This window comes from Seriola lalandi, unplaced genomic scaffold (genome assembly GCF_002814215.2).
Source record: "Seriola lalandi dorsalis isolate HSWRI2012SDOR001 ecotype SW California unplaced genomic scaffold, Sedor1 jcf7180002054519, whole genome shotgun sequence".
NCBI classification, from domain to species: domain Eukaryota; kingdom Metazoa; phylum Chordata; class Actinopteri; order Carangiformes; family Carangidae; genus Seriola; species Seriola lalandi.
This window is the reverse complement of record NW_019525072.1, coordinates 680,121-693,354: the sequence shown is the minus strand read 5'-3', so window position 1 is coordinate 693,354 and position 13,234 is coordinate 680,121. Positions and strand designations below refer to the sequence as shown.

The 13,234-nt window shown below is 42.0% G+C and overlaps 1 protein-coding gene across 1 annotated transcript; it reads right to left on the bottom strand.

Annotated features, from left to right (window-relative positions):
• Positions 1-2,742: 2,742 nt before the first annotated feature.
• On the bottom strand, positions 2,743-13,117 carry mylk5 (myosin, light chain kinase 5). Its single transcript, XM_023413948.2, has 17 exons — positions 12,552-13,117; positions 10,543-10,692; positions 9,951-10,103; positions 9,596-9,778; positions 9,098-9,133; positions 7,810-7,937; positions 7,569-7,722; positions 7,175-7,486; positions 6,978-7,086; positions 6,401-6,604; positions 6,069-6,286; positions 5,856-5,979; positions 4,316-4,468; positions 4,103-4,232; positions 3,919-4,006; positions 3,664-3,804; positions 2,743-3,310 (listed from the first exon to the last, which is right to left on the bottom strand). The coding sequence occupies exons 1-17, from the start codon at positions 12,679-12,681 to the stop codon at positions 3,105-3,107; spliced, it is 2,619 nt and encodes an 872-aa protein (XP_023269716.1). The 5' UTR covers positions 12,682-13,117; the 3' UTR covers positions 2,743-3,104.
• Positions 13,118-13,234: the final 117 nt, after the last annotated feature.

The following is a 13,234-nucleotide window of genomic DNA, read 5'->3' as shown; positions in this document are numbered from 1 at the left end:
GGGGGGGCGCACATCATATTACCGTACCCTCATTGGACTCTCTGAATATTACTGTGTCCCCTCCCACTGTAACGCCACCCAGGTGGACGGAGCTGCAGAATGACTGTGTTTACCTGCATTGATACAGAAATCTCAACACACCTTGATGCACACCATTAGGACGTTCGCACAAGAATCCAAACCTAATCAAACACATTGTTATGGGCAGAGGGACTTCATTTCAACTCTCAACTCCAAACACTTTAATTATGCGTCAAAAAAAAAAATTGCCACTCAGATTGAATTTTTAGGCATAAATTGCTATTTGGTTGATCAGTAAATGAAAATCAGCATGGTGGTTTCATGTTCTCCCCTTAAATGCAGCAAACACACACCCTGAAGTGTCCTTGAGCAACAGGTTCAATCCCTTAACATGGAGAAGAAAAAGTAAAGAGGGGATTTCCCTATTTCTGTCATATAAGTTATTACATTATAATCATTGCCATCTGCAAACAAATCAAAGGCCAGCAGTCAGGACTCAAGAGAACCCTGTGTATGAGAAGTAAATGATCCGTGAGGTCTGAAATTAAAGGACACAAACATATAGCATGTTATTAAAGGCCCTATAGCCTGTTCTTCCAATCAAACTACATGCTCTTCCAAAATGCTTTAGTACGCCTGGGGGAAAAACACAACCATGGTGGGAGCCCCATCTAGTGGATACACTATAGAAGTTCAATCTGGGATAAACTGACCAAAGCAAGCAAACCAAATCTGTGGCGATGTAAAATGAAGAATACACCATATAGTTGTCACAAGAGCTTGAAAAAATGATCATCATTATTCATTAACTGTATTTTTTCAAACTATTGTTCAGGCTGTAAAATGTGAGAAAATAGTGAAATAGTGAAACGTCCATGACAGTTTCCTGAGGTGACGTCTTCTCATAATTGTGAAATTGGATCACTTCAAAAATGATTTCAATGATTAATCAACTATTGAACAAACGACAAATTGATTAATCAAGTAGCTAGGCCTAATTGTTGCAGCTTTAGCTGTTAAATCACAATGACAGGTGTCTGTATTCTCAGAAGTATTAAGTCTCAAGTGACAATTTTGTGTTTCACGTAAATGCTTCTGTAGCCTCGTGATGTCACTAGAAGTCAGAAGACACTTGTATCTACGTGCTAGAAATAATAATGGTACAAGGTAATGGATCCAATGAGCAGGCCACAAATTTATGTTTAGAGTCCTGACTTAGAAATACATTACATAGTGAATATTAAGCACATATTAAATAATTACAGGGTAATTACAACTTATTGGTAGAGCAGTCTTAATATATATTTTTGTCACTTGGGTGCCCTGGTAGATCACCTGGTAGCTTACCTGATAGATTACCTGTCTTCAAAACCAGCCTGACCTTTTGCTGCATTTCTCTTTCACTCTCTACTATCACTATCAAATAAAGCAGAAAAATTGGATTAAAAACAATTGGAAAAAAAATCTTCATTCAATGAAACTGTGTCTGAAAAGAATAAAGAATATACAGCAAATCCTTCTCCGTGTAGGACAGCCTAATGATTTACACAGTGCCACCCGGAAATTCATTAGTAGGAGACGAACTTCCGCTGCTAAGGTCACGTGATTTCCTTTCAATTGTGGAGGTCTGCCATATTGTTAGCAGCTGCCATCCAACTATTTTAAATGGATTGCTATGGAGGTAGATTTGTCTCAATATTATTTGTGTGAACAGTTTGACAATCAACATTTTCCTGCTGTCTGTATCATTTTCCAAGCATATTGTCACCATGAGGCTCTGAACAAATTTCCCTGCTGTTGTAATTATGGACATTCACAGAAACAAACATCAAACTGCAGGGTGAGTTTTATGAACAACTGGGATCCGGTGGGGGATGTTACAACAAAAGCATTGCTAAAAATAACAACTAATTCTTGGACTTTTGCCTAAAACTCATGTTTGATCTATCCCAGGAAGCAACTCTTCAAAGTCTGTTCAAAAGTTGCGCCGTTGAAATGAATGGATCTGGTAATTCAACTGAGGGAGAAACTGAAGAACCAACAGACCTATACAGATGTGTATCGGTCTAATTGGGGTCCCTCTGGTGACTATGAATTAAATATGACTATGAAAATCTTGAGTAAAAGCCAGAAAATGGACAAGATTTTCTTCTTTTCCCCCTCTACAGGTGAATGGTCTATAGTAACATGCTACAATGGCATTGTTTACAGTCTGAAATTGAACCTGCAGACAGAAAGTCCAAGCAGTTTTGCTGACCTTCTTTTGTCATGACAGCATTTCCCAAATATCTGTCTGTATGACTGTGCGCACAGTTTGGCAACACACACAAATGCACGAGTTGCTGACACCCCCCACCCCATTTCTCCCACATGAAGGAAAACCATTGGCCCAGACAAAGGAGACCTTGGCCAAAGCTACTAAGTCAAAGACTGAAGGTGCCCCTGTAGTGGCTCAGACATCAGACAACCGGATCAAGCGACCATTATGCACTTCATGACAAACCCCATCAGACCCACATGATGTGTTACGACGGGGTTGATCTAGTACCTGACCTCCAGGGCTGTATAAAAAGTCAGGTGGTAAAATATATTTGCTTACATGAGAAAAAATAATTACTCTCTCAACAGCATGACACCGTCCACACGCGTGTTCCTGATGAGTAACCTGATCGAGCACAGATCAACACACAACTTCTGGAAAACAGGATCATTTCAGGCCTGTTTTCTTTTCAAAAGGAATATCTTCATTTATTCATATTGCCAGGGGACAGGTTTGAAAGGGAGTCTTAAACTTATTCACCCATGAGCCAAAGTAAGAAATACATTTGTGGTTTAAGACAGTGTAAAACCACATCCTAGTCCCATGAAGAAATAATGCTTATAGCTCTGTAACAATATTCATCTGTTCATACATTTTGTACAGTAATACATACGTTATATATTTTCAGCCACAGAGAGTTTGGCCCCCGTTTGTATCAAAGCAAGAATGTATAGTACAACTGTTCGTGGCACTCAAGAACATTAATAATACATTTACTGTATATCTCTGTCCTGTATAGTATGCCTACATAGATATAATGAATCTACTGTTGAACAGTGAGGTTGGCTGAGCAGAATGTCTCCCCGTGGTCATTGGTGGCTCTACAGGTGTAAACATTGGTGTCCACAGTGCCAACTTTGGCGATGACCAGGGTACAGTGGCCGTCTTCCTCGTACTCTATCTGCACCGTGGATGACTCCACTACAGGCTCCTCCCCACACAGCCACACCACCTCTGGATCGGGGTATCCTGTCAGGACAGATGGGAGGGGTGAGGACGGTGGAAAGAGGCAGAAATCAAGGTTCAGGTCAAGTCACAAGTCTATATAAAGTAATTGCAAGATGCAACACTTTAAGGACTGAATGTGAACAATTTATAATCACAGTATTCTTTCAAAATAATAGACCTAATAATGGTATTTGCAATGTGTCAATTTTACTAGATCAAAACTTCAGTTGTTTTTTTTGTTTTCATATTGTAAGTCTTTAGGGAGTCAAGCAAGTCAAGTGGTCAACAAAGCACACTATAATGTCACTAAAACATACGCATTGTACTCTTACACCTCTTAAATGAAGGCCTCAGGATAAGAAGTCGGTGTGTACCTGTCAGGTGACATGAGAGACGGACACTGGATCCCTGAGCTACCGTCTGGTCCTCCAGGCTCTGGGTGAACTGGGGTGGCCCCTGCATCTTCTGCTCCAGAGACTGTAGGGCATGCTCTGCTTCTGGGCTTAGGGGTGAGTCTGGGACGGGAAGTGGGAGGAAAGAGGAAGTGGATGAAAGCTTATATAGCCGGGTTAGACCAGGAAACTAAAATAGTTCTGATAAGAGGAAGATAATAAAAGACTGTGTGTTACCTCCTCCAGGGCTGGTAGGAGATCCAGAGCTGTCACTCTTGGAGAGTAAAGCCATTCTCTTCAGGGCAAGCATGGCCTTACCTGCTTTCTATGAGACAAACATTGGAAAGGTTTGTAGCTGAAAGCAAAACCAACACTTCAAACTCCAGAAGCTGGATGAAATTCAAGTGGTTTGATATGTTACCTTCCACTTCTGCCTGGCTAGAAACCTCTTCATCTTTTCCTTAGACAGACACTTTGTGGCAGCAAGATCTCCAGAGTCAAATGCTGCCATCCAAGGGTGGGCAAGGGCCTCTTCACAGGACATCCTCCGCCTGTGAGGCAAAATGGAGGGTTATTGGTGGGTAAGTGAAGCTGGTATCTGTCGGCTGTGCAGTAGCCACATTTATAAATTCACCTGGTGTCCTTGTTGAGCAGGGAGCTGATGAAATTCTTGGCCTCGTCTGTTATCTCATCAAAGCTGTCCTCATCAAACTCCCACTGGGCAGCTGTGACCAAGGCCAGGGTCTCTGCATCGCTGTTTCCCTGGAATGGAGACTCGCCGCTCAGTCTGAAAACCAAAGAAAGACACAGAGGTAGTGGTGTTGTTATATTGACTTTTGCAACCTACATCCACTAGGTGGCATTAAAAGTCTAAAATTCAAGACGTTTATCCATCGTGACTATTATTACCAGCAGAATCCAATCAGTATATTATGTTTTAGTACATTTATCAGGGTCTTTTTCTGGAATTGCAATTGATTAAGGACCTTTGGACTAAGAAGTAAAGTAAATTAGATCAGTTTGATGGGGGCCAACCGACTGGTTTCTAGTTTGATGTGATAGATTTTGTAGTATCTGAAACTGCTCTCACCAAATTCAGATATGGGAATGTGCACGGCGATGGTTAAAAGATAGACACACTGACTTGAGTTCTTGCAGCAAGTTAGAGACAGGTGACAAAGGAAAAACCGTAAAAATGAGTGGAGAAACAGGATGACAGTGCCCTCATCCATAGGGTGGGGGCACTGTCATCCTATGGCCTTTGAAGTCACCAGATCTCGACCCAATTGAGCACCTATGGGAGATTTTGGCCCGTCACCATCATCATAACACCAAATGTGGGAATATCTTTTGGTGAATGGTTTTCATCCCTCCAGGTGAGTTCAAAGACTTGTAGAGTCGATGCCAAGGAGCAGTGAAGCTGTTTTGGCAGCACGTTGTGTCAAAATACCTTACTAAGACACTTTATGTTGGTTTTTCCTTAATCTGTCTGTGTATGAGAAGTTTGATACCACTTTTGGACAGATGAATGTCCAATATTACAACTCTGTTTTGTTTTTCTTCTGAGGGAAATATCTGGCTCTTTAGTTCAATCTTAAATGCTTCACTTTCTCTAGCAGCTACTGCCTAACTCTGTCTGTCTAGTGCTGAGCAGGCAGTGAGTTTTTGAAGCTTTTTGCAGATAACAGCTTCCTGCTGTGGCCGAAAACAGCAATATGAAAATGAAAGTGAACCATAACTGTTAAGTTGTGGCCAAAATAATTTAACAATGCGCTGATAATCACCCTAAACCTGTGAAAAGCTGAGCGGAGGAGCAGATTAAGGTGATAATTGCCTGTAGGATGACCACCAGAAGGGATGCCTTTCACAATGTAACATTGTTATTTGATATTGTGATTTTAAATATATAGGTTATAGCTGCTTTAAGGTTTCATGTGGGGGTTACGTACTTGACTATTTCTTGGCTGGGCATTTAGGAGAGACTCCAAGAGCTGTAGTAGGTATGTGGATGCTGTTTCCCCTTGTCTCCAGTCTTTGTGCTAAGCTAAAAGGCTACTGCCTGTATAGCTTCATATTTTTTGTACAGACTTTAGAGTGGTATTGATCTTTCCATCTCACTCTCAGCAAGAGAGTGAATAAATGTGATTGCTGTAATGTCAAACAATGTGACTCACAGTATGTAGCAGATGACCCCAATGCTCCACATGTCAGTGGCCAAACAAACAGGTTCATAGTTGATCACTTCAGGCGCCACAAACTCTGGAGTCCCATGCATCACCTTCAGAGGCGTGTTGCCGTCTGTTGAACATAATTCATATAATTTGATATATAAACATTCCATAACATACATATATATATAAATACTGAGAGATGTTAATTTCACACACCAAGCTTGCTGGCTAATCCGAAATCAATGATTTTTATGGAGGTGCCGGTGGTGTCAACACACACAATGTTTTCAGGTTTGAGGTCCAGATGGAGAATGTTTTGCTGATGCATGTAGTCAATCCCCTGCAGGATCTGCTGCATGTAGCGCACACTGGCAGGCTCTGTGTGCTCAAAGCTGTCATCCACAATACGTTCAAACAGTTCCCCACCTGCGATACTGCAGACAGACGAACCGCAGTGACAGCAAACAGTTATTATATTTCTTCGTATACACCCGGAGTTTGCAGCTCCCAAGAATTTAACCACTTCTGGGTGTCATCATGATACTCACAACTCCATGACCATGACCATCTCAGGCTTGTGATCATAGGCCGCCAGACACTGAACCAGTTTGGGGTGGTGGAGATAGTTCATCAGCTCTATCTCTTTACGAGCAGCCTCCCGCTCCTTGGCACGTCGGCCTTTGTAGAACTTCCCAGCGCACACACGTCCTGTCTCTTTGTGTGTTAGCTTGAATACCAGGCCAAACTTTCCCCTGATGAAGAGATGAACTTAATCATTTTTTTAAATCTCTGAACCTTAAGAATGACATCCTAATGTCATGTCATCATAGATCTTGAAATATGTGGTCACGTAGTGGGAGTGAGACCACCACAGTGTCCATTTCCTGACTAACAGATTTCTTTCCATTATTAACTGCAACCACCAAACTTACATTGGGGTACATTTGCTGGCTTGCTAGAGTAGAACCATGTCTCTACATGCTTGCCATTTAATCTCCCTCTGCCTTTTTTGGCACGACTTACCGTCTTCAAGACAAGTCACACTATTTAAAGGGAGACTTCTCCTTGAAAAGTTTTAGCTGTACTTGAAAAACTTGCTTGGGGTTGGACGTGACGGATACTCACATTCCCAGTTTCTCCTGCAGATTGTAGTGATCTGTGACTTTGTGGGTAGAGTCGATGGTGACAGAGGTATAGGCTTGAGAGGCCTCCTCTTCTTGTGGTTTGTCTAAATCTATGCACAGACACAGTAGATGTCATATAAGCCTCATTACATTTGCCTATATGTTGAAATGTGGCCTCAATAACCCATACCACCTCACCTTTCTGCTCCATCCTAACCACTGGCGACACTGGTCCTGGTTCGCTTGCTCCCACGGTGTTGTAGGCCCTCACTCTGAAACGGTATTCCTTGTGAGGCTGCAGCCCAGAACTCACTCTGTATGAAGTACTCTTACACTGGGAGGTTAGCTCGCTCCACTCCCCAGGCTCAGCACGTCCTTGCTTCTTCGCCTCGATCACATAACCCAGGACGACACTGCCACCGTCGTAGCAGGGGCCCGACCAGGACAGCACAAGGCTGGAGGCAGAGACACGGGAGATGACAGGGGAAGAGGCAGGAGGCTGCGGCCTCTCTGGTGGGAGGATGATTAATAAAGCGTTCAAGTAACTGCTTCACATGGTGTTGAAACTGCAGGGAACTGTGCGTTGTCTTACCTATTACAGAAAGAGTGAGCGTGTGTTGTGCTGAACTCTTGCGGTCTCTCACTGCAATAGTGTAGCTGCCTGTGTGCTGTGGTTTCGTCTCTGCTATAACCAGTGTGCTGCTTCGATCTGTGTTTTCTGTCCACAGCTCTGGACCATCCACTATCTGCAGGTGTAAAATGTGTGAGGAAATGTCTGAGAAACAATGGAGACAAAAACTAAATTGGAATGGCAGACAGAGGATATACAACACCTGCTCTTTGTTTCTGATCCAACAGGACACCACAGGAGGGCTGCCGGTGAAAAAGCACGTCACACGGGCGGTCTGTCCCACCTTCACCTCGAGGTGCTGTGGAGGGTTTTCAAAGTGTAATGCTGGACCTGCATAGCCAAAACATAGTGAGTGTTTTGACTCAAAGTCTTCCTGTTCATTGTAGTGTCTGGTGAAGTTCATCTTCTAAATTCCCAAAACATGACACTGGAAGGAAATTATCCAGTGTGGTGTGTGAGTTTAAGATAAAGACAGAGGTTTGTACTGTACTGTAAAACTGGGAGTGTATTACTGTACTTCCCCCGAGACCCTTATTATTGTACCATACAGCAGACCAAGTGTCTCAAGTAGAAACAAAATACAAAATACAAAACACAAGTGACCTACACCATACACAAGTACAACCAGTCCTTGTGTAATCAAGTGTGTTAAACAATGTTAAACTAGATCAACTGTTCTTTGAAGACACCTATACATCCCGGGTCTATAATATCTTTCACACACTTGAAAAATGTTTACTTAGACAAATATCCTTCAAGGACGCAGACTAAACACATATTTGAGGTCTTACCACTGTGGTGTAATCTATAGTCATATAATGTTCACATGTTTTTGCATTAGACTACAAATTTCCATATATGAGCTGAGGTTCATATCATCTGTGACACTGTCAATATTCAAATATTATGGCATCAGGATGGTGAATTTGACTGGACAATCTGATTCAACTGTGTCATGTTTAAATGTCTTTAGTATCTACAGTCTACATTCTTTACACAACCGGTTATTGCACCTCCCTGCCCAGCCATCACTTCTATCTAATTTAAGCAATACAAAAACACATTCCTGTTAGCTGTAAGAGGACAACATAACCTGCGCACTGAACAAACATGCAGACCTTATTGTATGAGCTTTTCATGCTTTTATTGTTGCAGCCTACACCCTAAGGTAAAGTATATGGGGGCAGAATAGCTCACAGCCTGGCAACATTATAAAAGAACAAAGGCTAAAAAAGAAGGTGTAGCTACAGGTCAAACAACAACAGCACATGCACACAAATACACAAACACACACACACACACACACACACACACATACAAAACAGTCTCTAATGAATCAGTTACATTAACACGAACAAACGAAATCAGACGGTGAATGAGGAAGAGACAGGTGAGTGGAGATGATGGAAAGACAGGTGCATTGCTCTGACATTTGGCAGAGATAGCAAATGAGGAGGAGAAAAAAAAGGATAAGTGAATGTGTTGCTCACCTTTCCCTGAGTTGGCTCTCTTCTTTGGGATGACTTCTGCAGAGACGGATGGAGTGCAGGTAGGTTTTTAGTCGGTGACTTTAGAGGTGTGGCCCTCTTCTGTCTATGGCTATCAGTTTACAGACTCAGCAAGTTTTACTGTACTGTGCACTGTCCACTTCCCTACATGGTGCTCACTTGTGACTGAGAACTTTCAGTGGGTGTATCAGAAAGCTGCATTGTTGTTGTTGAAGTCCTGCATAATTCCTGTTCGGTATACACTACATGTCGCCTGACAGCCAATCACACAAGGACTGGAAATGATGTGTTTCCTCCTCATTTATAAATATACCATGGAAATCCGGAAGAAGTTAAAACAATGGTAAAGAGGCCAATATATTTTCCTGGTGTAAGGAAGGAAGCTGCAACTTATGTGTTGTTATTATTAGCAAAAGTTTGACTTCTAAAATTGTCTAAAAATCCTCTGTCTATATGTGAAATGAGTCATTATCTGATTACCTCTTGGAGAGGAGACTGGACTCTGCTTATCAGACCCTGTATCGGAGGTACAAAGAGACCGTCTGAATTCCTGTCGCTCATCTTTGGGAGACTGTGGTGACATTCCGTTTTCCATAATGCTCTTGGATGCAGAAGTGGGGATCTTTGAGATGTGACTGTGCATACCACAGATAGTTTCAAAGTCTGGATTGGTTGTGAGTGAGAGGAAAAGGAGAAGAGGTTGTATCAGAAATGAAACTCAGACTTGTTTGCACTTATTGTGGTGACAGTCTCACTGAATGAGGCACAACTCATTAGACAAATATTATGAGAATTGATCTTCTTAGAATTTGAAAATCCCCAGCGTCTCCCTCACCTCTGACGAACACGGCAGCGCAGCAGGACGTCTTCCCTGCACTGTTTTCCGCCAAACAGGTGTAGGCACCAGCATCTTCCGGCAGGCACTCCGTCACCACAAAGCTCACGTCCCTGCCATCGAAAGAATGTTTCCCAAAGCGGGCCACTTCACCTGCCCATAGGAGCAAACAAACGAACTAGAAACACACTCTTCTACTGGCGTAATGCCCAAGAAGAACGATGAGAAGGAAAGTGAGAGAGGAAGGACCGACAATGATGCCGGATACAGGAGTGAAAATGCTGTTAACTTCTTGAACCCTGATGTTGGAGCCATCATTATCAATGTTGTTTGCATGGCCGGGCATTGTTCAAACTTACGCTTTGGTACAAAATGAGGCAAAAGACATCTAAAATCTTTAATGGTGCAGTCAGGAAAACATGGCATGAACCTCACAAGTCATTAATCCTTTTTCCATCCTATAAATACTGTTCTGAACAAACCAAATAAACAGGGACTGATGAACTCAGCAGTGTTTACTTTCACTCACTGTATCTGGTTCACTTTGGGTCAGCATTTGACCCCGAGCAAACATCAAGATGTCTCTGCTCACCATTGTGCAACCATGACACTTTGATAGGCTGACTTCCCTTGAGAACTCCACGTAGTGTGATGTCACTTCCTTCGTCCACGCTGCAGTCCTGCAGAGGCTCTATGAAGACGGGTGGGTCCAGATGTTTACATGACGAGAGGCTGAGAGACCCTGGATATGGAGAGGAAGCGGGGGGGTGGAAGGAGGTGAGGCACAAAAGAAAAGAGCAACACAAGCAGGAGGCTTTATAGTGTTATTGATGACCAGCCCCTGATTTTATAGAAGAGCAAACTCAAAACTTCACACAAATCCTATTTTTTACAAAAATTAATCATTAAGTCTTTTAAATTTCCTGCCTTTATTTCAGTCTTTGGTGTGTAATTTTGGCTAAAAATGTTATTTTAGTTTGTGTGTTGCATTCATTCACATGCTGTATTATCACACTGATCCTCTGTGGCTACAGATATGAAATGCTTTGTAAGTGTGATGTTCCATCCTCCCATCTACCATAACCGTTCACACTACTTCATTTCTTTTATTCTTCCTGTTCTCTCTTGTTAAATGTGTCACATGAATTCAGGTCAGCTCTGGCCAGAAAACCACAGCACTGACATCTTTATTATGCCTTAATGTAAAATACATATACAGTCATTCTGACTGAGTTGAGGTTTTTTATTCGTTTTTTGTCTGTGTGTATGTGTGTGTGTGTGTGTGTGTGTGTGTGTGTTTTCTCTTTTTAAGCCTCACATGGCCACATCTTGGATTATATGAAATGCAGTTGTTTATTTTCACTTGAGTGATGCTAAATAGTTGCTTGAAGTTTGGATCTTAGCCAGAGGGAGGATCTGCACTCCCCCTGTTTGGTAAATAAGAAGCACCACTGGGTGACATTACATGGTGTCGCCAGTATAATTGGTTATTATTACAGAGGACTATCAGAAGTAGTGCAATACTTTACCTAAACATTGTGTAAAAATTGACCAAATCTGATTGCATCTCGTAACGTTAGGTCATCGACAATAAACTGGTTATGATTTAATCAAATGGGTATTTTAGCATCAACCTTTAGCCATAGTTTACAATGAACAAATTATTTACTGAACAGCCTGACGTGTGAGGACAGGCACTGAAACAATCGAGCCAAATACTTTGAGCTGCACCTCTGCACACACTTAAGACCTTGTTCGCATCAAGACTATTTAACCTTTTTTTTTTTGCTTACATTTACAGAACTCAAAGCTTTTATTAGCAGGTTTGAAATGTCAGTAAGACGTTGCTAAAAAAAAAAACTTTCAAAACACTTTGGGCTACTTCAGATTGACACTGTGGCCAAGTTGACATATTAAGTCCATTTTTGTCACTTCCTGAAAGTTTGACTTGTAAGAGATGCTGTACAGGGTTGTCACCTAACAGATAATAATAACTGCCAGATGATGTTTAATTTAAATGAGAAGATACTCTTGAACTGTGGGCAGAATTATACTATGAGAACATTACATCTATCTGTCCAAATATGTTGTCACATTTTTCTGGGCAAAAGCCACGAGTCCAGTTTATATTGGTGACTGAAAAAGAAACTGAAATAGATGAGAGATGGCATGTTGTTCAAATGTTCATCGGGCATGAAATCATTTAAAAAGTAACTAAGCCTTGAAATTCGAGTTTAATTGTGGGCTGACATTGAAGTGAAAGGTCCCCCAATAGAATAAACAATCAGATAACTGGACATTTTAACTCAGGGCCAATATAACACCGGATATTAAGTCTAGAAGCAACAAATTTGGAGTGTGTCATGTTTCTCTGGAAAATAATTTGTTTCGACTCCAGGAGAAAATAAAAACAAATTTACTGTCCTCTGTTTTTGCAGCACACCAGACAGTCATCAAGAGGTATCACCATGTTCGGACTTGTCTATTCAAACAATTGCATCAACAGCATGGTAAATGTCACCAGAAGTCTTTCCAACACAAACACACAACCTTAAATTATTCATTTCCTCTCCCACTCTCTCTCTCTCATGCAGCCCTTACCTGTATCAGTACATTTGACCGCGGTGTCAATAGTTCCCGGCCCATTCCCTGGTGCAGATGATGCACGTGGTGGTTTGATCTGTATCCTGAAGGTTGACACATAACGCTGTTTGCAGCCATCACCATTCATGTCTGTTTAAGAGCAGCCCCGGTCTCTGAGCAGAACAACTTTAAAGAGTCATTTCCCAAGCTGATTATCACACTTCCTTTCTCTGTCACTGCTGTATGGGCCTCTGCAACTTGATTCTGTGTAAAACCAATAAGCCTCTCTCTTTCTCTCTCTTTCTCTCTTTCACTCTCTTTCTCTCTCTTTCTCTCTCTCTCAAAGCTAGTGCTGCTCTGCCCCCACTCTTCACACTTCTCAGCACATGTTTGAGTCCTCTTTTCTCACCCTCCCACGATCTACACTAACTCCACCTACATCAGAAATCTTTCTCTTTTACTTTGGCCATTTCAGAATGGGCAGGTCTCTCCTTATCTCTCCTTAAAGTCACTGTAACGCATGATCCCCCCACCCACTACTCAGACCCCTCTCTTTATTATCATGGCTAATAGACACACACTACACATAAACAAGAAAAGACAGAAAGCAGGAGAGCGGGAGGAAGGGGAGTGGGGGACTTATCTACCCACCCAGCCAAAGGTCATATTGTGTGCTGTTTGTGAATGCACAGTGCTTTATC